At 39.0% G+C, this 22,505-nt stretch overlaps 2 protein-coding genes across 5 annotated transcripts in view; both read left to right on the plus strand.

Moving 5' to 3' along the window:
• LOC132404267 (uncharacterized) overlaps nucleotides 1-22,505 on the plus strand; it is a 504,471-nt gene that overhangs the window by 337,665 nt on the left and 144,301 nt on the right. The gene's annotated exons all lie outside the window — the stretch shown is intronic.
• Nucleotides 1-22,505, plus strand: part of LOC132404261 (BICD family-like cargo adapter 1) — an 85,819-nt gene that overhangs the window by 8,447 nt on the left and 54,867 nt on the right. For all 4 annotated transcript variants that reach the window (XM_059988392.1, XM_059988391.1, XM_059988394.1 and 1 more), the window contains exon 2: nucleotides 18,396-18,611. In XM_059988392.1, the coding sequence (XP_059844375.1) occupies nucleotides 18,396-18,611 (216 nt within the window). The remainder of the gene's footprint in view (nucleotides 1-18,395; nucleotides 18,612-22,505) is intronic.

The raw sequence follows: 22,505 nt of genomic DNA on the forward strand, positions 1-22,505 counted from the left end.
TAGTTCCTTGGGACTAAAGAGCAATTTCTTCAACTCTGGTATTTGAGTATTGATGAATTTAACATGTGAGCAACAGGCTCTTTCACAGATGGGACAGGGTTAGTAATTTAAACACAAAGTACACTGCAGATGCTGTGGTCAAATCAAGATGTACAAAAAAGCTGGATGAACTCAGCAGGTTGGGCAGCATCCGTTAAAAGAAGCAGTCAACGTAGGGTCTCAACCCGAAACGTTGACTGCTTCTTTCAACAGATGCTGCCCCACCTGCTGAGTTCATCCAGCTTTTTTGTATGTCAGGGTTAGTAATTTGTTAGGTGGTGTACTCCCTTTGCCAATTATGCAGGGATTCTTTGTGCTTCTCAGTATCATAGTATCATTCTCTTTGAATGGTCATGAATTGCTGACCCAATGGAGATGGTCCGTTTTTTAAGGATGTGTTGAATCTCTTCTACCTGTTAGTCTCTCCTCCTGACAGAGCTCAGAATAGAGTTCTGGTCTGATTCAGGAGTCTGGTGCTGGCTGCACCAGCACATAACTTGCATAACAGAAGCAACTAAGTGTAACTCAGTACCAGAGATGATGGCTTAGAAGAAGACACTGACATTGGTTTTGTTATCAGGCATTTAAATTTGGAGTCTTTAAGGGAGCAAGTATTGGTGGTATCTTTTCAATCATGAGGTGCCTGCAATAGATAGTCTAGGTCTTAAAAGAACATAAGAGGACAGTTGACATGAGCCTTGTGCCAGGGTTGAGGTAATGATCATCAAGTACTATTTTATATCAAGGCTCTGCTAGCCTTTTTCACCATTAATACCTGCTACTATCAAGAGTTAGCTCCCAAGATATCAAGCCAAGTCAAGTCAAATCAATTTTATTGTCATTTCGACCATAACTGCTGGTACAGTGCATAATAAAAATGAGACTTTTTTCAGGACCATGGTGTTACATGACACAGTACAAAAACTAGACTGAACTACATAAAAAACAACACCGAGAAAACTATACTAGACTACAGACCTACACAGGACTGTGTAAAGTGCATAAAAACAGTGCAGGCATTACAATAAATAATAAACGGGACAATAGGGCAAGGTGTTAGTCCAGGCTCTGGGTATTGAAGAGTCTGATAGCTTGGGGGAAGAAACTGTTACATAGTCTGGTCGTGAGAGCCGGAATGCGTCGGAGCCTTTTCCCAGACGGCAGGAGGGAGAAGAGATTGTATGAGGGGTGCATGGGGTCCTTCATAATGCTGTTTCCTTTGCGGATGCAACGTGTAGTGTAAATGTCCATGATGGAGGGAAGAAAGACCCCGATGATCTCAGCTGACCTCACTATCCACTGCAGGGTCTTACGATCCAAAATGGTGTAATTTCCGAACCAGGCAGTGATGCAGCTGCTCAGGCTGCTCTCAATACAACCCCTGTAGAATGTGATGAGGATGGGGAGCGGGAGATGGACTTTCCTTAGCCTTCACAAGAGTAGAGACACTGCTGGGCTTTCTTTGCTATGGAGCTGATGTTGAGGGACCAGGTGAGATTCTCCGCCAGGTGAACAGCAAGAAATTTGGTGCTCTTAACTATCTCTACCGAGGAGCCGTCGATGTTCAGCAGGGAGTGGTCGCTCCGTGCCTTCCTGAAGTCAACAACCATCTCCTCTGTTTTTTTCACATTCAGAGACAGATTGTTGGCTCTGCACCAGTACGTTAGCGGCTGCACCTCCTCTCTGTAAGCGGACTTGTCATTCTTCCTGATGAGACCCACCACGGTCGTGTCATTGGCGAACTTGATGATGTGGTTCGAGCTGTGTGTTGCAGCACAGTCATGAGTCAGCAGAGTGAACAGCAGTGGACTGAGCACACAGACCTGGGGGGCCCCATGCTCAGTGTGATGGTGTTGGAGATGCTGTTCCCAGTCTGGACTGACTGAGGTCTCCCAGTCAGGAAGTCTAGGATCCAGTTGCAGAGGGAGGTGTTCAGGCCCAGTAGGCTCAGCTTTCCAATCAGTTTCTGAGGGATGATTGTGTTGAATGCTGAACTGAAGTCTATGAATAGCATCTGAACGTACGTGTCTTTTTTTGTCCAGGTGGGTTAGGGCCAGGTGGAGGGTGGTGGCAATGGCGTCGTCTGTTGAGCAGTTGGGATGGTACACAAACTGCAGAGGGTCCAGTGAGGGGGGCAGCAGAGTCTTGATATGCCTCATGATGAGCCTTTCGAAACACTTCATGATGATGGATGTGAGTGCAACGGGACGGTAGTCACTGAGGCAGGACACTAAAGACTTCTTCCACACGGGGACGAAGGTGGCAGCCTTGAAGCACGTTGGAATGGTGGAGCTGCTCAGGGAGATGTTGAAGATGTCAGTGAGAACATCTACTAGCTGGTCTGCACATCCTCTGAACACTCTACCAGGGATGTTGTCTGGTCCAGCAGCTTTCCATGGGTTGACCCTGCACAGGGTTCTTCTCACATCGGCCACGGTGAGACACAACACCTGGTCATTTGTAGGAGGGGTGGACTTCCTTGCCGCCACATCATTTTATGCCTCAAAGTGGGCGTACAAGATATGGAATGTAGTCCATGTTTTCCATGGTCTCACTGTGAGCTGCTTTTGTCAGAGGACAGTGATGTGCAGAGAGAGGACAACTTGGCTAAGGACCTTTGTCCTTCAGTTGTGTATAATGCCCATTTTCTTATATGCTTAAAGTGAATGAGTCATTGTGACCTAGGGTGCTTCGGTTTTGGGCTGTAGGTTGAAACAGTTCATTTTAGTTTTGAAAATTTTCGTCATTGTCTTCATTATCTTCAGCTTTTCAGGGGTAAGGTGAGGTTCAGCAATGGCCATCAATCCCCTTTCAATCAGTATCAGTTTCACATTAAGGAAAGCTATTCTTGGGTCATTATTTCTTTTTATTCTCTTTTGAGATCTCTGCCAGCATTTACTACCATCTCCTAATTCTTCTTGAAGAAGTGGTAAACTATTACCTAGAACTGCTGTTGCCCTTTTTCAGTGAAGGTAATTTCATAATGCTAACTGGGAGAGTGTTCCAGGATTTTGGTCTACCAGTGGTGAAGGATCATCAATGTATTTCCAAGTCACAGTGATGTGTGCAGCTTGGAAGTGAACCTGCAGATGGTGGTGCTCCAACACACTTGCTGCCTTGTCCTTCTTGGTCCTGGTGCTAATCACAGGTATACTAGGTTCTGTCAGAGTAACCTGAGTAAGTAACTGTTGTAATTTTTGTAGGTGGTATAGACTGCAGCTACTGCACCAAAGGTGGACGAAATGAATGTTTAGATGGTTAATGGGTACCAATAAAATTGGCTACTTTGTCTTGGAAGGTGTCAAGCTTCCTGAGGGTTGTTGGCAATGTAGTCATACAAACAAGTGGAAAGTATCATATCATGCTCTTATCATGTCTGATGGAAAAGGCTTTGGATGGCAAGAGGTGAGTAATCTACCATCAAGATAACACAAATGTTACCTGTCCTTGTAGCCATGATATTCATGTGACCTACCCAGATGAGTTTCTGGTCCATGATGACCTCAAGTATTGATGGTGGGGGTGTGGGGGCTCAGTGGCAGTAATGTCATTGGATGTCAAGGGTAAGTGGTTGGATTCCTTTTGGAGATGGTCGGTGCCTGAAAGTTGTCTGCATTCTTATATGGGTTAACCAGCACACTGAGTTGTTGCACATTGTGCAACTGTCAGCAAACATTCCCACTTCTGATTGTATCAGAGACTGATGGCCATTGAAGATGGTTGGGTGTACTACACTGCCCTGAGGAATTCCTGAAGTGATGGTCTAGTGTGGGATGATTGCCCACTAATGATTACAACTCTTCCCCTTCATCCTTTTAATGAAAATTAACTTCAGTTTTACAGGAGTAATTTGATGCTATGCTTGGTCAAGTGCTACCTTGACATCAAGAGTAGTTTCTCCCACCTCACCCCTGGAATTCAGCACTTTAATCTACATTTGAACCAGGGCTGTGATAAGTTCTGATTCTGGGTAGACCTGGTAACATCTAAAATAGGCATTGGTGAGTAGGTTATGGGTGAGTAAATGTCACTTACTTCCATTACAGTGCTGATGATTGAGAGTAGATTAATTAAGTAGTAATTATCAGGACTGAATTTGTCCTACTTTTTGCAAATAGGACATATCTGGGCACTTTTCACATTGTCATGGTGATGTCAGCTTTGTAACTGTACTGGAACAGTTTGGCTAGATTTACAGTTAGTTCTGGAAGATGGGTCTTCAGTACTATAGCTGTGATGTGTTCTGGTTCTGCAGTATTTCTATATCCACTGCTCTCAGCCATGTCTTGTTAAGGTGTGCCATGAATCAAGATGATTGGGTATTGACTTCTGTGATGGTGACCATATTCTTAGAGCTTTCTCTGTTGTACATCACTTTCATGATTAGATCTTGAAGGACTACAGAACTTCAAGCTGATACATCACCTTTAAGATTGGTTAACTTTGTCTATCATATGTTGTATTTGCTGTCAGCATACATATAATGCTGCACAGAGTTCATTATTTTCTGCAGCAATTCCTATCAAATTGCACGTTTCCCAATTGAGCCAGAGTTATTCCCATGGCCTGATAGAAACGGTAGGGTTAAGGATACACAAGACCATGAGGTTATAGATTGTGGTGGTACACACTTCTGCTGTTGTTGTTGATATGCCACATCTCATGGAGACCACTCCCACTCAGCAAAATGGAGTGTGTCCTCAGTCTGAAGTTGGGCTTTGACTATATGGTGGCCATTTCTAACAATGCTGTCACAGACAAATGTATCTACTCAGGATGGCAGATTGTCCTTCAGGACCCAACCAGCTCGTTTAAAGTTGTGCTGTTTTTGGTGATGGACAATGAAATTCCATGCCCCAATGCACTTCTTGATTTTGCTTCTTTCCATGTTTTTCATTCAAAGTGAAGGAGCTCTGATGTATCAGGTAAGGACAGATGATGGGTGATAATCAGGAGGAGGGTTTTGTGACATGGCACCAGGTTAACTATAAGGCTTCATGGAATCTGGAGTCTGTGTTGAGGACTCCACAGGCTATTCTATTCCACAGTGCACTTTAGTTAGTCCATCTCAGAGATTGCAAGAGGGAAGTCTGCCACGTTGTTTTGAGTGAAGACTCGGAGACTGCACAAGACATTAGGAACTATTTGCAATTATGAGCATCCAAAATGAATACTTGGAAGGCAATTTTCAGCTAAATAGTTCTCTGTCAAAGGACCAAGTGGACAGCCTTGTAGAAAAGAGAACAGTGGCTACATTTAATTCTGATGGCTATTGCAGAAATAAGTTCAGAGCATAATTATTCCATTTGTTTAACTACATCTGGATTTGCAGTTAAAAGTTTAAATGGGATAGAATGTGTCTCCATTCCCTTATTGAATATTGGGAATTTCATTCTACTTCCTTTATTTTTTTCACTTCTATGTTCTTACAACAGACTTACCATATTTCGGTTAAGTACATACCAGGTGAACTGTTCCTCAATATTTTATTTCCTTCAAGTATGAGCCCTCCCAATCTATATTATGGGATTTCTTGCAAAGTGAACAGTATGCTGTCATGTGCAATTACATGTACAGTGCACCCATGCGGTTGTCAAACAAATTTGGAATTTTTGTGAGTTTTTCTATTGATCAATGAACCTATGATTGGTCAATGCAATAGCTTCCAGTGTTTTGTATGGACTACTTGATATTCAACTGTCATCCAGTCTCTGTTCTCCAAATGAGTGCATACAAATGAATGCATTGGTGCCAGAATGTGCAGCAATAATTGCAGAATGATCAGGAACATAGTGAGTAGTCTAGCACTCTCTACGGTGCTTCTCTTAATAGAGCTATAATTTATGTTTGCAGCTGATCATACTGAACACTTATGGTGATTATAGTGGGAGCAAACTAAATCTTTGCTTTAACATTTAAGTTTAGGAGGATTGTATTGAATGGTTTCTGTGCTTTCAAAGACAAAGATCAGAATATAGAGAATATAATAGAATATAAAGACCAGAAAATAGAGAGAATACAGAGAAGATTTACTAGAATGTTACCTGGGTTTCAGCACCTAAGTTACAGGGAAACACTGAACAAGTTAGGTCTTTATTCTTTGGAGCATAGAAGGTTGAGGGGGGACTTGATAGAGGTACTTAAAATAATGAGGGGTATAGATCAAGTTGACATGGATAGGCTTTTTCCATTGAGAGTAGGGGAGATTCAAACAAGAGGACATCAGTTGAGAGTTAGGGGGCAAAAGTTTAAGAGTAACACAAGGGGGAATTTCTTTACTCAGGGAGTGGTAGCTGTGTGGAATGAGCTTCCAGTAGAAGTGGTAGAGGCAGGTTCGATATTGTCATTTAAAGTAAAATTGGATAGGTATATTGACAGGATAGGAATGGAGGGTTATGGGCTGAGTGCAGGCCAGTGGGACTAAGTGAGTGTAAGTATCGGCATGGACTAGAAGGGCGGAGATGGCCTGTTTCCGTGCTGTAATTGTTACATGGTTATATGGTTATAGAATATAACAAATTGTTCCAAAATTAACATCTAGAATTAAGCATTCCCACATTGGATTCAATGGTGGGAATTAATATAATTGGAGAAAATTTAGAGTTATGTGTTGAAAAAGCAGTCCTTAATATAACTAAGATTTTCATGATTATGTAAATTTACTAAAAAGTATGCCAAGTTCTGTGACACAATAGGTAAAACTTTAATAAATCTCATTCTGAAATTCAAATGCAGTTTTATTGAATCAACATCCAAATAGAATTAAATTATAACATGGTTGCAGCAATCTAAGCATTGATAATATATACACACAACACACACAAAACGCTGGAGGTTTTCGAAGAATTATGCGCTGGACGCAGAGGCTGGTGGGGTGGGAGGTGAGGACAAGAGGAACCCTATCCCTGATGGGGTGGCGTGAGGATGGGGTAAGAGCAGTCATACATAAAATGGAAAAGATGCAGTTGATAATATGCAGATTGATAATATATAATTCATTCCTAAGAAGATGGTGAAGAAAAACCTTGTCTTTGTTTTTTAGGATCAGCTATAATATGTTCTAAAACCACATTGTAGCAGCAAGTCTTTAATGTTTTATATTTTATATTAACATGTAATATTTTAATGAAATCTTTGCACACAGTAGTGATGAAATGTAGTCATTGTTAATGAGCCGATGTGATGGTCAGTTTGTGCACAGAAAGATCCCATTAATCTCAATGAGATTGCTGGACAATCTGTTTTATTGATGTTTATATTGGGGGTAAAATTTGGCCAATGCACTTGAAGCTCTCCCATGTTTTGTACAATGCTATAGGAATGTTTATGACCATCTTAAAAGGAGAAATAAGACCTAGTCTAATGTGTTTTTTAAGGGCAGCAACTCCAGTACTCTAGCACTCTCCGTTTGGTACTCTCATTATGATCTCAGATTTAGGTGTTTCGTTTTCAGGAGTGGTATTAAAACACACATCATATAAACTCAGAGCTGAATGCACTACCACTAAATTGCTGGTGAGTGGAAAATGGGAGAACAAGCACGTCTTTTCTTTATATGTGTTTCTGCATTAAATGTCTAAGTGGATTGGAATCTCCCAATATTTACTATACTAATTAATTATGAATGTCCAAAATCCAGCCAATAAGATTTCAATACCATTATATACATCAGAGGTACCACTGTGGCAAGTTGTATAGCATGACACTTGGAACCCTCAGTTCTTCCCAGTGTATGTTATGTGTATAATACAAAATGGCAAACATTAGAATTGTTTAATTCAACTATAGTGTCCATACATAAAACTGAATACACATGATAGTAAAATTTCATACATGCTAAAGAGTTGTATTGGACATGAATGAATTGGAAAGAAGCAATGAAACACTGAAGCAATGTAGAGGATAATTGCATTACTAAGTAAGTTGTTGGATGAATATAGATTTGTATATTTGTTTAATTTGCTTAGGATTTTGTACTATAGCATTTGATTTCTATTTTAAGAAAAGTTGTGAAATGATTGTTGAACTAATTAAATTGATTCCATCCCAAATGATTGTACTAGAAAAAATATCATTATCAATGTGGATACCATGCCATAACATTAATAATCTTCTTTGTAGAATGGATGTCCTCTTCTCTGATTATTTGCCATGTTTGAAGATGATAGCTGCCATAATAAGCAAGCCTTGTTAGGTTCAATGGCATCTCCCATATAGCTTGTGTTGTAATGCAAATAGAGTTTGAAAGATAATCTAATGATTCAATTATTCCAAGTGCTGCCTTGTCCCAAATTAATGCAGAAAACATCAACTGTTATTTTGGTTGTGGATTTTCTTTTATGCCTAGGTTAGACCATGAATTTAGTTTACATCGATGGTCTTTTCTTGTAGCTAAGTGTTTTATGATCCTGAAGTTGAAATGCTGCAATATAATGGGTTTTTTTTTAATTGCATTAGTGACTTTTGGCAGAGTTGTAAATTATTGAACTAGGAATTCTTTGGATTTGTGCTTGTAAGTGTCACCAAATCTGGATTGTATTCATTGTCAAATTCATGTTCCCAAATAAGAGTTCTGTAAGAATGTCTATAATTTATATTTCCATCTACTGATAATGCTATAGAGTCCACATGGCAGAGGTAGTTATAGCTCATGTTTTCATTAATGTTTGTGAAATAGATAAATTTTCTTCTATTAAAGCTATAACCTTCTCTTTGCCCCTCATTACACATCCACCCACCTCTGCAAGCAAGCAATGAATAAAATATCAAGGCAATGATGTAGCTGCAAATACAAAAAGGATTGTTCTACATATGGTAAAAATGTATAAATTAATCACAGTATGACTAGTTTAACATCTGATTCTGCTTGTTTAGGTGGGGTATTCTTTGTGAGCCAAAGAAGATAGAAAAAACAACAACATACAGAGCTCCAGTATTTGATATTCTAGAAGGAAATGAATAGATGAAGATAGTCATTTGTCTGCCATCAGTATGCTGGGAAGAGGATAAGCATACAAAGCTATGGCCGTTTTGAGTTCAGTGGATCCTACAATGAAAAATTCAGCAGCCAGAGTACTGTGTAAAAGTCTGAGGCATGCTAGATTTTTGACATAAATTTTGTGTTAGATGTTTATTTTTTGTCTTCTCCATTAGTGTGTTAGTAGAAAGGAGCAAATTTTAGATTTCTAAACTTTTATTTTCCAATAAAATTTAACTAGAGATGTTTTTATATTTCATTATAGTAAGTAACATATTAAGTAATAGAGAACTTTTCAAATAAAAACTTGAGTATTTTGTATTTGTATGTAATCCAGTGCATGATTAAGCAAAGGTAATAAACAGGTGCTAATGATCAATGATATATTGCATTGAAGAACTAAACTGATTAACTAACAGAAACTGGTGTAGAAGGAAGCAAACTGGGCGAAGGACAACAAAACTAAAAGGGGAGGGTGTGGCAGATTTGACAGTTTAACCTTCAAATCATCATTTCTTATACCACGACAAGAGTGAGCATAGCAACAAGACATGAGGAGGTCGTCCTGCAGCAAGGTATCTCCCAAGCAGAAATGTTGCAGCAGACAGGAGATTCAATATTGCTGTCCAAGCTTTTCTGAAGAACCAAATGGGCAAGGTTGAGGGCCAGAAAGCAGTGGTCAGCTATAGAAACCAAGTTCAATAAACAAATACATCAAATTGATGTCCCTTCTAAATCGGAAGTCCGGCACTGCTGTCAGCTCTGAACTCACAGAAACCACTGGAACCCAAGTACACTCTTCTACAGTCTGGAGAAATCTTGTCAGAAGTAGTCTTCATGGAAACGTTACTACCAAAAATCCATTCCTCCAGTGGAAACAAGAGATTCACCTATGCACAAAAACACAAGGGCTGGGGTGCCGAACAGTGGCAGAAAGTGCACTGGACTAATGGAGTCAAAACTTGAAATTTTTTGGAGTCAGTTTTTCCATAGAAGAGCACTACATGGATGAATGTCTGCAGCCAACAGTGAGACATTGTAGAGGTTCTCTGCAGTTTTGGGGCTGCATTTTGCAAATGGAGTTCGTGATTTGGTCAGAATTAATGGAATCCTCAATGCTAAGAAGTACAAGCAGTTTCTCATCCATCATGCAAAACCATCAGGGAGGCATCTGATTGGTCCTAACTTCATTCTGCAGCAGGACGTTGACCCCAAACACAATCGAGTTCATAAAAAACTATCTAAAATGAAAAAAAGAACAGGGAGTTCTGCAATAGATGGTTTGGCCCATCAGAGCCCTGATCTCAACATCATCGAGACTGTCTGGCATCACCTGGAGAGACAAAAGCCAGCGGGACAGGCAATGTCTGCAGAAGAACTGTGGCAAGCTCTCCAAGATGCTTGGAACAACCTACCAGTCGAATTTCGTATAAAACTGTACTTAACAGAATTGATGCAGTTTTAAAAGCAAAGGGTGGTCACACCAAATATTGATTTGCTTGTGTTTTATTGTTTACTGCCCTTTATTTGATACTTAGAAACATTTCACTTCATTATTTTCAAAAGCACTTTACAGAATTTATTTCTATGTGCCTAAAACTTTTGCACAGTTCTATTTATAGTATTAATTCTGATGTGGTTGCTGAATTTTCCATTGTAGCATCTTCGAAACTCAAAATGCCTGTAGCTTTGCATGCTTGTCCTTTTCCCAGCATACAGATGGCATTCAAATGAATACTTTATGTATTCATTTCTTTCTAGAATTTCAAATGCTGGAGCTCTCTATACTGTCTTCTTTCCATCTTCTTTAGGCTTACGATCTCTAGCTTGATACACAGCATTGTTCCCCCTCATTTAAATTGTACTCTGCATTGTACAGGCTGTGGTCCAAAGGTGTACATATGTACTTTCTTTTTAAGTTTTCACTTCCCTATTATGATTTTGTAAAACTGTATCGATTCATGGACAACTACTGAACTTTTACACTTCTTTCCAATCTCTGCTCTGTTCTTCAAATCGTCTGTTTCTGATAAATTACCAGTTTTTTATTTATACATTGGATGCTTAGTATAATTTAACCTATAAATTTCATTTGGTCCATAACAAGGTAACTGTACTAAACAAACAAATGATTACTTCCTTCCTTCATACCATTGCCTTCCCTTTTTATTAAAAACAATGAAGGTGAATTAGGTCACTCAGCCCATTATAAACACAGGAGATTCTGCAGATGCTGGAAATCCAGAGCAACATGCACAAATTGCTGGAGGAACTCAACAAGTCAGGCAGCATCTATGGAGAGGAATATAGAGGTGTCATTGCAGGCCAGGACCTGATGAAGGGTCTCGGCCCAAAACATCAACTCTTTATTCCTCTCCATTGATGCTCCCTAACCTTTTGAATTCCTCTAATATTTTCTGTATGTCCCTCAGCCTGTTTCAGTTATTCTTAGCTTTTGGAGTTTTACAGCACAGTTTACCAGGTAAACAAGAATAGGTTTACAGATCGTTGACATATTAACATGCCTGATTTTTGTTGTTGTTTGCTATTTGTAGGCAGCTGCTGTTGGAGAAATGAACTGACATTCATTTACAAAACAATGCTTAATGCAGATTTGAGTGGGAGATGTGTCATGGTGACAGATCTGGGAAAAAATTCAACGGCAATAGCAAAGAAAAATCAAGCTGCTGTACGGCAGCTATATAAACCCAATCAAGATGAATAAGTAGAAAAATTCCTTGGACTACATGGCTAATATCAGTTGTATTACTGTGAAGGATTTATATCTTAGCTGCATTTTGAGAATCCTTTTCTTCTAAGTGAATTATTCTAAGTGAATAATAAGATAGCTCATTGCTTTTACTGTGGTTTTATGCTGGGTATAAAATGGTTTTAGACTGTTTTGTGATCAGTTCAGAATCTTGCTTTGTCAATATTTGTTTTTTTCATTTTGGCTGATTAAACACTGATTGTGTCAGGTTTAATCTGATAGGGTTGTGAAAGGAGTGGTGGTCTGAACACCTTTGACACTAGCACTTGAGATATTCATTCTTCTACTTTAGTATCCTGTTGCACTTTATTTTACTTACAGTGCGGAACAGGCCCTGCCAGCCCATTGAGCTTTGCCACCTATTTAACTACAGCCTAATCACAGGACAATTTACAATGAGCAGTTAACATACCAGTACACATTGGTCTGTGGGAGAAAACCAGAGCACCAAGGGGAAACACATATGCACACGGGAAGAATGTACAAATTTCTTACCAGAATTGAACTGTGATCTCCACCCTGAGCTGTAAGAGTGTCAATCTAATTGCTACACTACCATGGTGCCCCAACTATTCCACTTAATTGGAATTGCATCTCTATTGTATATAAAAGATTGCGACATTTTTGGGGAATAGTGTTGAGGCTTACCGAGGACATCAAAGTATTTTTATTAAGTCCTGTATTATAAACAGGATTCCAGACAAGTAATTTTATGTGAGGATTACTCGCCTTCATTCCACGTAAGGCTGCTAAACTGAAAATTCACCAAATTAGATTGTGATAGAAATTTTTTTTTAAGAGAATGGACTTGATCAGGTGAAGTGTTTCATTTTGCAACTCCATCATGTCTTGTGATACTTTGTGTTCCATGAAAAATGGGAATTGAAAAATGCAGCAGAGAAATTGATTGATAGGCTTTTGGAAAGGAAAGTGGAATAGGATTTTTTTACAGCATTAGAGGTGCCTTTCTACAAGAGCACTTTGTATACACTGCTTGCAATTCACACAGGTCTTATTTGAACATTTTGGTCAGAGCAGTAGAGCACGGATATAGGCCCTTTATCTGAATGAGTCCATGCAGATGACAGCTAATCCCAATTTCCTGTATTCATCACTGCATGTACATAATCAAGTACTTCTTATGATACAGTTCTACCTGACTCAACCACTTCCTCTGGCAGTTTGTTCCATGTACTCCCCACCCTCTACATGATCAGTTTCCCCTCAGATCCCTTTTAAATTTTGCTTCTCTCATCCTAAATTCATGCTGCCTACTTTTGGTCTGCACTATCCTGGGGAAAAGACTGTTACAGTCTGTCGTATTTATGCCTTTTATAATGTTAAGCATCTCTGTAAGGTTCCACTCATTCTCCTACATTCCAAGGAATAGCAATCTAGCCTGGCCAACCTCCTCCTAAAGCTCAAGCCCTCTACTCCTGGACATATCCTTCTAAACTTTTTCTGTACTCTATCCAGTTTAACCACATTTGTATTATTACAGATCGACCAAATCTATACACAGTACTCCAAGTGGGGCCACGCAACAACATGCAACTACAACATAATGTCCTAGCTCCTCTACTTAATGCCCTGACTAATGATTTAATTACAATTTTTCCAAAAAAATAGTCTAAATGCTTAACTTTCTCTTCATCAGTACATTGTAATTTCAAGCTGTTATTTATTATGTGTTAGGTCAAAATCATTCATTGTTATACTATGTCTCATACCTTATAACGGTTAAAATTGTTTTGTTAAAACTTATATCTAAATTAGTTCAAGAGGTTTGTCATATGTTAATAAGTGATCACATTTCATTGGGGGTGTGAACTAATTCTGGCTCATTCCTTAATCAAATGTTGACTGCTCCTTCTGTAACACTCACGAAATTTAGTGGTTTAAAGATTCCAGTGTACATACCTAAATGGTTACATGGGATAATGATGCACTGGGCACAAAATGTCATTAGCACCTCAGCCGTTGTGGACAGGAGCTAGCATGTGGGGGTTGCACAGACTTGGTACCTGAAGAAATGAACTCGGGTACCCAGGAAATTAAATGTTTGCTCTGCCAAGGTTGGGGCTGGGAACAATGGGGTAACTTAATATGTTTTACAGGGTTGACCTCCAGAGTTCAGTGCTGGGGGATCTTGTTGTTTATTACATACATTGATGATCTAGATACAAATTTAGGAGGTAAAATTAATAAATTTACAATTAATTGGTGTTCATTATTAGGGAGTAGCTTTTCAATGATGATGAATCAGTAGGATGGATAGACAATGGCAAATGGAATTCAGTCTGAAAAATTGTGAGGTGAAGTATTTTGAGAGGATAAAAAAAAATACTAGGCAATATACAATGAATAGCAGGGCCCTAGGGAAGGAGAGACATTAAGGTGCATATTCAAGAATCCCTACAGTTGGCACACTGTGAAAAGGTGTAAGAAGGCATGCAGGATACTTCTGTTTGTTAACTGGGGCTTAGAATATAAGAGCAAGAAGATAATGATAGAACTGTATAAAACATGAGTCAGGCCACAGCTGGTATACTCTGAGCAATTGTGGTCATCACACTAAGTGAAGGAAGTGACTGCACCAGAGAGGATGCAGAGGAAGTTCATCAGGATGTTTAAATGGGGATGGAGCGTTAGAGCTATGAAAAGTGACTCGTTAGACTGGGTTTGTTTTCCTTGCAGCACAGAAAGCTGAGATTGGGTAATGACCCAATTATACAAAATAATAAGAGACCTCTATAGGGTAAACAGTAGGAAACCTTTTACGTGTGTTAAGAGATGGGATGGGAAATTTAGAGGGGTTTTAGCAAGCAAATTTTGAATCCAGAAGGTGGTTGAATTCTTGAACACACAACCTGATGGAGGCAGAAACTCTTACAACATTTATGAAGTCTGCAGCCTAGTGTTTGAAATGGCATGCCGTAGAAGGCTGTGGGCTGAATGATAGAAAATGGAATAGGTGTTAATGACCAGTGCAGAAACATTGAATCACGCTTACTTCCCTGACTTTATGATTTGGACCAGCAGTCAGACTAATGGGATTAGTGGGAGGCGGGAAGGGATTTCTTTAGTGAATTGTGATTGGACTGGTGGAGATCAGCATCACTGGGGATGGGAAGAGGGGGTGAAATTGCCTAGGCCTTTAAAGGTCAAGGCTTCAGAGAGCTGGGTTACCTGCATCATTGGGCCATCAGAGGATTGGGCAATTGAGACCATCAGGGATCAGACCCTGGGGTTTTTGAGCTCAGGAGCAACATCAAGGTAAAGTTTGGGGAGTCATAGGGAAATTAAAAGGTTGAAGGATAAAAAGAATCCCAGTCCACCATGGAAGTACTTATGGTTGGTTCTAAGATAACTGAAGCAAATTTGTCTTATTGTTCAAAATGGAGACTGCATGAAGGGTATGTGGGTCACTTAGCACTCGGTACCATGCAGTTGAATTCCTTAGCTATTCGCTCTCTCTATTACATAACAATCTGCTCATCACAACCTATGCGGAAAATTAAAATACACTTTCTCAGAGTTCAAACCACATAGAGAAACGCCATTATTCTTTGTTAAACCCCTTCTAAGATTTGAATCCCAGAGCTAATCTCAGTGCTCTAGATGTGGTTTGACTGGCATTTCGACTTGCGTAGTTCAACCTCTTTCCCATTTTACTCCAGTCCTTTAAAAAATGGCCTCCATGTTATTGGCATGTCATTGCTTTGTGATGGCTGAGTCTGCTCTGATTTTTGTTCTCATTATTTAAAAAGCATTTATATATCCAAATTGGATGCTTGGATTTCTCCATTTGATTAATATCTAAATGCCATTTTGTAATTTTGCCGTGACCTTCTGTATTTACAATTCCACTTTGGTAATTTTAGAATACGTGGCTTTCTGTATCCAGTTTTCTAAATTGTTTATACATAACATGAGTAGAGATCCCAACACAGATTCCTGTGAGACCCTACTTGTCTTCTTACCAATTTAAGAGCCTTAATTTAAAACTGTTTTCTATCTGCTGTTCCCCAGCTAATCTCCTAAACAGACGAAAATTAGACTTTGATCCCATTAGCTTTAACTTTGGATTACAGTTTTTTTTTTTATGAAGAATATATTTGCAAGCTGCCTTGTATATCCAATAAATACTATCCTTATTTACCAATTAAGTGACATCTACAGGAGAAAAAAAGGCTGTTCAACTCATTGAGTCTGCTCTGCCATTCTATCATGGCTGATTTATTAACCCTCTCAGCCTCGTTCTCCTGGCTTCTCCCCATAATCTTTGATGCCTTTACCAATCAAAAACCTATTGTTTTTACAGTTATATTTAGTGTATTTTATACAGTTAAATTAATAGCATATAATAGGATAGTGAGAGATAAAATTGATCCCTTAGAGAATCAGAGTGGACAGCTTCCTTACCACTGACTTAACCTATAAATTAACCTTTATGTTGCATCCTTTTTTGTTAATTACATATTTTCCAATAGAATTTTTGGTAGTTTTTTCTTTGTTTGATATTGTCCTAAGCAAGTTTTGTCCTTCGTGTCTTTATTCCTTAAAGTTATAAAGATGTTCGGTATGATGCTAAATGTATTTTCCTTTCGATGTCCATGTAGTTATCTTACCTATTAAGATATTTTCCAATTTTATCATCTTTGCATCATCCAGTTAATGTAACCCTACTTAAAATTAGAATTTCCCTTCACAATGCTGCATCGAATTTGACAGTATTTTGGTTGCTATTAAATAAATAATCCATGTATAGTTAGCATGTTAACTAAAGCTGGCTTATTGCGATTATTAAATCTAATATGACCTGGATTCTGTTGTTTCTGGAAGTTGAAATTGTTCCTGGAAACTGAAAACTGCACCAAGCACAATAATGTGCTGCCAATTTTGCCTTGAGTTCATCTGCCTATCGCAATCTTCAAGATCATTAAATTTTTCATTAAAATTTACTCCACGTTTGCAACATTCCTGTGTGATCTCTATTTATGTATTCTGTTAGTTTACAGCTGTCACCAACAGGCCTAAACATGATTCTCATTCAGTGTTAAATGTCTTTTTATTTTTTAATTCTGCCCATGCTGTCACTTCTGCCTACGCACCTCATGTCACATGTTTTTGTAACTGGAAATTATTCATCTTCAATCACGAAGGCCACTCTGTACTGCCAGTTTTCCTGTTCTTCCTGCAGATCTTATAAATGGTATTGGTATTGCTGTTTCTGTAGTTTTGCCCAATTTTGTATCGTTCTTAAGCCTGTGCATTCATTTCCCTCTGTTTAATGGGACCTGGTCAGTGAATGATCTGTCTCTCAATTGCTTTCCCCAGACCTCTACAAAAACCTATTGGAACAACTTTTCAGAGGTATCTCTAAATTCTTCTAAAAATGTAGATGCTAATACCTTTCTTCTTTTGTAAAGTGCAACTGAAATGCTTTAATCATATGACTAGTATAAATTGTTGTCACACATAGTATAGGATGCATTCCAAAGTCCTGCAAAAGTGAGGGACCATGCTTACCATTTTAATAAACTCCCCACTCCACTACCCTGCCTCAACTGCGAATGAATACATTCCCACATTAACTTCTTTGGCAAATATGAAACCCATGGAGCTGGAGTTTAGGCAGTAATTTTACTTCCAAGGGAAGAGCAAAATATCCTGTCCAGAGTTCTTTAAGGTACGCAAGAGAATGAAGCTGATTTTAAAAGGTATATCAAGATTTTGATATGAATATTCTAAGGTAATGTATACATGAACAAGATGCAATGAAACATAGAAAATAGGTGCAGGAGTAGGCCATTCGGCCCTTCGAGCCTGCACCGCCATTCAGTATGATCATGGCTGATCATCCAACTCAGAACCCTGTACCTGCTTTCTCTCCATACCCCCTGATCCCTTTAGCCACAAGGGCCATATCTAACTTCCTCTTAAATATAGCCAATGAACCGGCCTCAACTGTTTCCTGTGGCTGAGAATTCCACAGATTCACCACTCTCTGTGTGAAGAAGTTTTTCCTCATCTCAGTCCTAAAGGGCTTCCCCTTTATCCTTAAACTGTGACCCCTTATTCTGGACTTCCCCAACATCGGAAACAATTTTCCTGCATCTAGCCTGTCCAATCCCTTTAGAATTTTATACGTTTCAATAAGATCCCCCCTCAATCTTCTGAATTCCAGTGAGTATGAGTTCATTTGATTTGATTTTTGATTTCTTTTTTTATTTGCACTGTTTCTTGTGTTCCACATTCTGGTTGAAAGCCCTGGTTGTGTGCTGTTTCATTGATTGTTATTGTTATTTTGTGGTTTTATTGAGTTGCCCACAAGAAAATGAACCTCAGCATTGTACATGGTGACATACATGTACATTGGTAATAAATTTACTTTGAACTTTGATCATTGAATAATGAGAAAAAAAGCCCACCAATTATCTTTTGTTCGTCTGTTATGTTGTTGCCTTTAAAGTCTGTGGAAGTTGGATATAACTTTTTAGAATAAATCAGATTGTTCACATTTCCAAGCTCCTGCTTCCATAATATTTTATTTGTTGCTTTTAAAAGGGAAGTTCAATGGTGACACATTTTCCCATCTCTCATCAGCATCTGGAACAGGAAAAACATGAACTGCGGAGAAGATTCGAGAACCGTGAGGGAGAATGGGAGGGTCGTGTTGCTGAACTGGAGGGTGATCTCAAACAACTTCAAGATGAGCTGGAGAGGCATCAGGTCCAGTTACGTGAGGCAAACAAAGAGAAAGTAATAGCTTTGCGGGAACTATCGGAACAGAACCAGCGACTCCTAGAGCAGCTCACTAGGGTAAGTCTTGCATTGGATGGTACTGAATGACACTCTTGAATGTACTTCAGTTGCAATATGGTGTTTCACCCCTCCAAATAAAGGTAGAAAGGTACTCTACTGTCAGTGGAGTATTTGTGCCAAAGAATGCATGGCACATTATGATCAGAGATTAAGGGAGCTAGGGCTTTACTCTTTGGAGAGAAAGGGGAGAGGAGACATGATAGAGGTATACAAGATATTAAGAGGAATAGATAGAGTGGACAGCCAGTGCCTCTTCCCCAGGATACCACTGCAAAATACAAGAGGACATGGCTTTAAGTTAAGGGGTGAAAAGTTCAAGGGGGATATTAGAGGAAGGTTTCTCACTCAGAAAGTAGTTGGTGCGTGGAATGCACTGCCTGAGTCAGTGGTGGAGGCAGATACACTAGGGAAATTTAAGAGACTACTAGACAGGTATATGGAGGAATTTAAGGTGGGGGGATATATGGGAGGCAGGGTTTAAGGATTGGCGCAACATTATGGGCCAAAGGGCCTGTACTGTGCTGTACTATTCTATGTTCTGTCTGTGTTCTATTTACTGGCAGTAGCATGTGGGCAATAGAGTGTTCAGTAGAACACAAAACTGAGGGCAGAATGACACTGCAGGTATGTATATTATGAGAGTTCAGAGATACACATGAGGATGTGTTGGTGAAGTGATTTCTTCTAGGGTGAAGAAATGTAGTGCATAGACTTAACGTGAGAGAATTGTGGATGAATGTGTACAAAGATTTAAATCCTGGGAAATTTGCATTTTGTATTACAAAGTTAATTTCATTTCCGGAGATATAAAGAAGTATCAATCCTCTTCAGATAGATTGCTGTTCTATCTATTACCATAGCACTGGAACTTGTCAATTAGCTTTAAAAAAGTTGAGTCACAGGTATGTTATTGGTCTGAGCTGCTTGCTGCTCCAAATGAAGAGTTTCTCATTTAGTTTTACAACCTTCTGTTCTCTGGAAGTAAAGACTGTGTTCCTAACCAATGCTATATCCTGCTGTGTGTCACTAGCCTTACAAGTGGATGTACACACTAGAGATGTGAAGATAGATATCTGAGTGGAAAACTTAACTGTGTCATACTTCAAGAATGAACGTAAAAACAAGTTCCTGATTCTGGGAAATCTGTAGTAAAAGCAGAAATAGAGATTAAATTTCTAAAAACTGAAACCTTGGTTTCTGAAATTCCAGTATCCAGTCTCAATAAATGTGTCTGCCTGCTATTTAATTTTCTGCTCGTTCTCATCCAACTCTTGAAGAATTATTACTATAGTTTATATTATAGTTCCTACCTAAGAACTATGTCAGTGAATTTATTCCAGGGACTCTTATTCCAGCTGAAAACCATAAATTGAGGATTGTAGGTTATACAGTCCTGTCATATGGCATAAAGTCCTAAAACTACATAAGCTTGAATTTTATTTGCTCTAGAATATTTATATTAATTTGATCAATATAAAGCAAAGTTTTTAAAATATTGATATTCTAAAGAAGTTCTGAAGAAATCCAGTCATTAATCTCTGCTTATCCATCTGTTTTTTTATGGCTCTCCGACACTTCCACTCTAATCCAAGTGTTTCTGGCTAGTTACCTCACCAGAGATCTTTTTAATTCAATTATCTCCAAATTTCCTCACGTGTCGCCACCAGTTCTGTATGAACAAAACAAATTTGCAATTTAACTGTAGCTATGATCCTGAGGCCTGGTGAAGGATCACAACCCAAAACATTGACTCTGTATTCCTTTCCATAGATACTGCCTGACCTGCTGAGTTCGTCCAGCATTTTGTGTGTGTGTGTGTCTGCAGAATCTCCAGATTATTATTCAATTTTATAATGTGTGAAACAGATAAATTTAAAACATGTTCCATGTCTGATTATAGAATTCAATTGAATTAAGCCTCATAAAGAGGTGTATGAGTAAGAAGGAAATTTACGGGCAAATGTGCTAGAATTATCCTATTACAGAATGAGAAATTTGGTTTATTACTAATTCATTGCTCTTGTTAAAGTTAAATGAGTAGTTCCTGGTCCTCTGTGTATTGACCTGGATTACCTTGTGTTGAGTGCCCATAAAGAATCTGTAAATTCTTAATGGTGAATATTTTTAGTTCCATTATCTACTTCTCTTTTTTTTGCATATTGTTGTGTTATTTACTCCACCATACAAAATGTTCGGAGGTTGGTCCTAATTGCTAATTTTAATGATTTGTTTGCTTTTTCTGCAGTTTTGGTTGGTAATGTTGTTGTAGTCATGATAATATTTGACACAGTCAGCATTGATAATGGAAGATGGTATTATGTTGAACTGTTGATATTGTCATATATTTTCAACACAAGACTTGGATGTAATGGAACTGTGTGGTTAAACAAACTCCAAAGCCATATAAAAATTTGCCGATGACACCACTGTTGTTGAACAAATCCACACATGGCAATGAGTCAGTGTACAGGAGTGAGATTGATGGTGACGATTCTGTGTACTGTAACAGCCTCTCACTCAGTGTTTGCTTGCATCAAGGAAGGGATTGCTGAATATGTGCCAGACTATATTAGCAGATCAGTGGTGGAGAGGGTCAGCAGCTTTAAATTCCTAGGCATTACCATATTAAATTACCTGTTCTGGGATCAGGACATGAATGCAATTACAAGGAAGGTGTGCTAGCATTTCTACTTTCTTAAAAGTTTGAGGTTCAGCATGGCAGCAAACACTGTAACAAACTTCTACACATGTACTGGAGAAGGAGATCTCATTGAAACCTATTGAATATTGAATGGCCTAGAAAGAGTGGATGTGGAGGGGATGTTTCCTATAGTGGGACCAGAGGACACAGCCTCAGAATAGAGCAATATCCATTTAGAAAAGTGATGAGGAGGAATTTCTTTAGCCAGAGGGTGGTAAATCTCTGGAATTCATTGCCACATATGGCTGTGGAGGCCAAGTAATTGGGCATATTTAAAGCGGAGATTGATAAGCCTTTGATTATTCGGGGCATCAAAGGTTCCAGGGAGAAGGCAGAGGAACACGGTTGAGAGAGATACCAAGTCAGCCATGATGGAATGGTGGAGCAGACTTGATGGGCTGAATGGCCTAATACTGCTCCTATCTCTTGTGATAGTATCTTGACTGATTGCATGATGGCCTGATACAGTGATTCAAACATGTAGGAACATAAGAATCCGCAGAGAGTAGTGGACTCAACCCAATTCATCACAGACGCAACCCTCCTGGAAATATCTACATCAGACATTGTGCCATCGACCAGGCAACGCCACTTCCATGCAGCTACCTACCATTGATCTGGAAGTATAGAAGTCTGAAGTCCCAGACAACAAGCTTCAAGAACAGCTACTTTACTTCAGTTACTCAGTTCTTCACTGACCTGCACAACCCTCATCATTCGAGACCCAAGAGACTGTAATGCTGGAATCTGGAGCAACAAACAATCTACTGGAAGAACTCAGCAAGTCGAGCAGCATCCGTGGGAGGAAAGGAATTGCCGATGTGTTGGGTGAAATCCTGATTCCTGATTCCGGATGTCAAGAGTTGACGTGATTACTTATGAATATTTGTGTCACACCTTTCACCTTATTCTGTGTCTCAAATCTTAGTCATAGCCCGAATTTAATTAGTATCTTTCATCGCTTCAATATATTGCTTTAACTACTTGGGTAGAATGATACTACAGCAGATTTTCATTTGGGTTTTACCTGGCAAGCAGTTCTATTTAGCAACAAAATAGCAAGTCAATACCCCAACAGAATCATGCTTTTGTTCCCATGATTGTTAAGTCTACAAACTTCTGATATTATGTAAAATATAATCTAAACAAACAGATTATGCTGGCATTCGTACCATATCACAACACCAAGA

Source organism: Hypanus sabinus, chromosome 13 (assembly GCF_030144855.1).
Source record: "Hypanus sabinus isolate sHypSab1 chromosome 13, sHypSab1.hap1, whole genome shotgun sequence".
Lineage (NCBI taxonomy): Eukaryota > Metazoa > Chordata > Chondrichthyes > Myliobatiformes > Dasyatidae > Hypanus > Hypanus sabinus.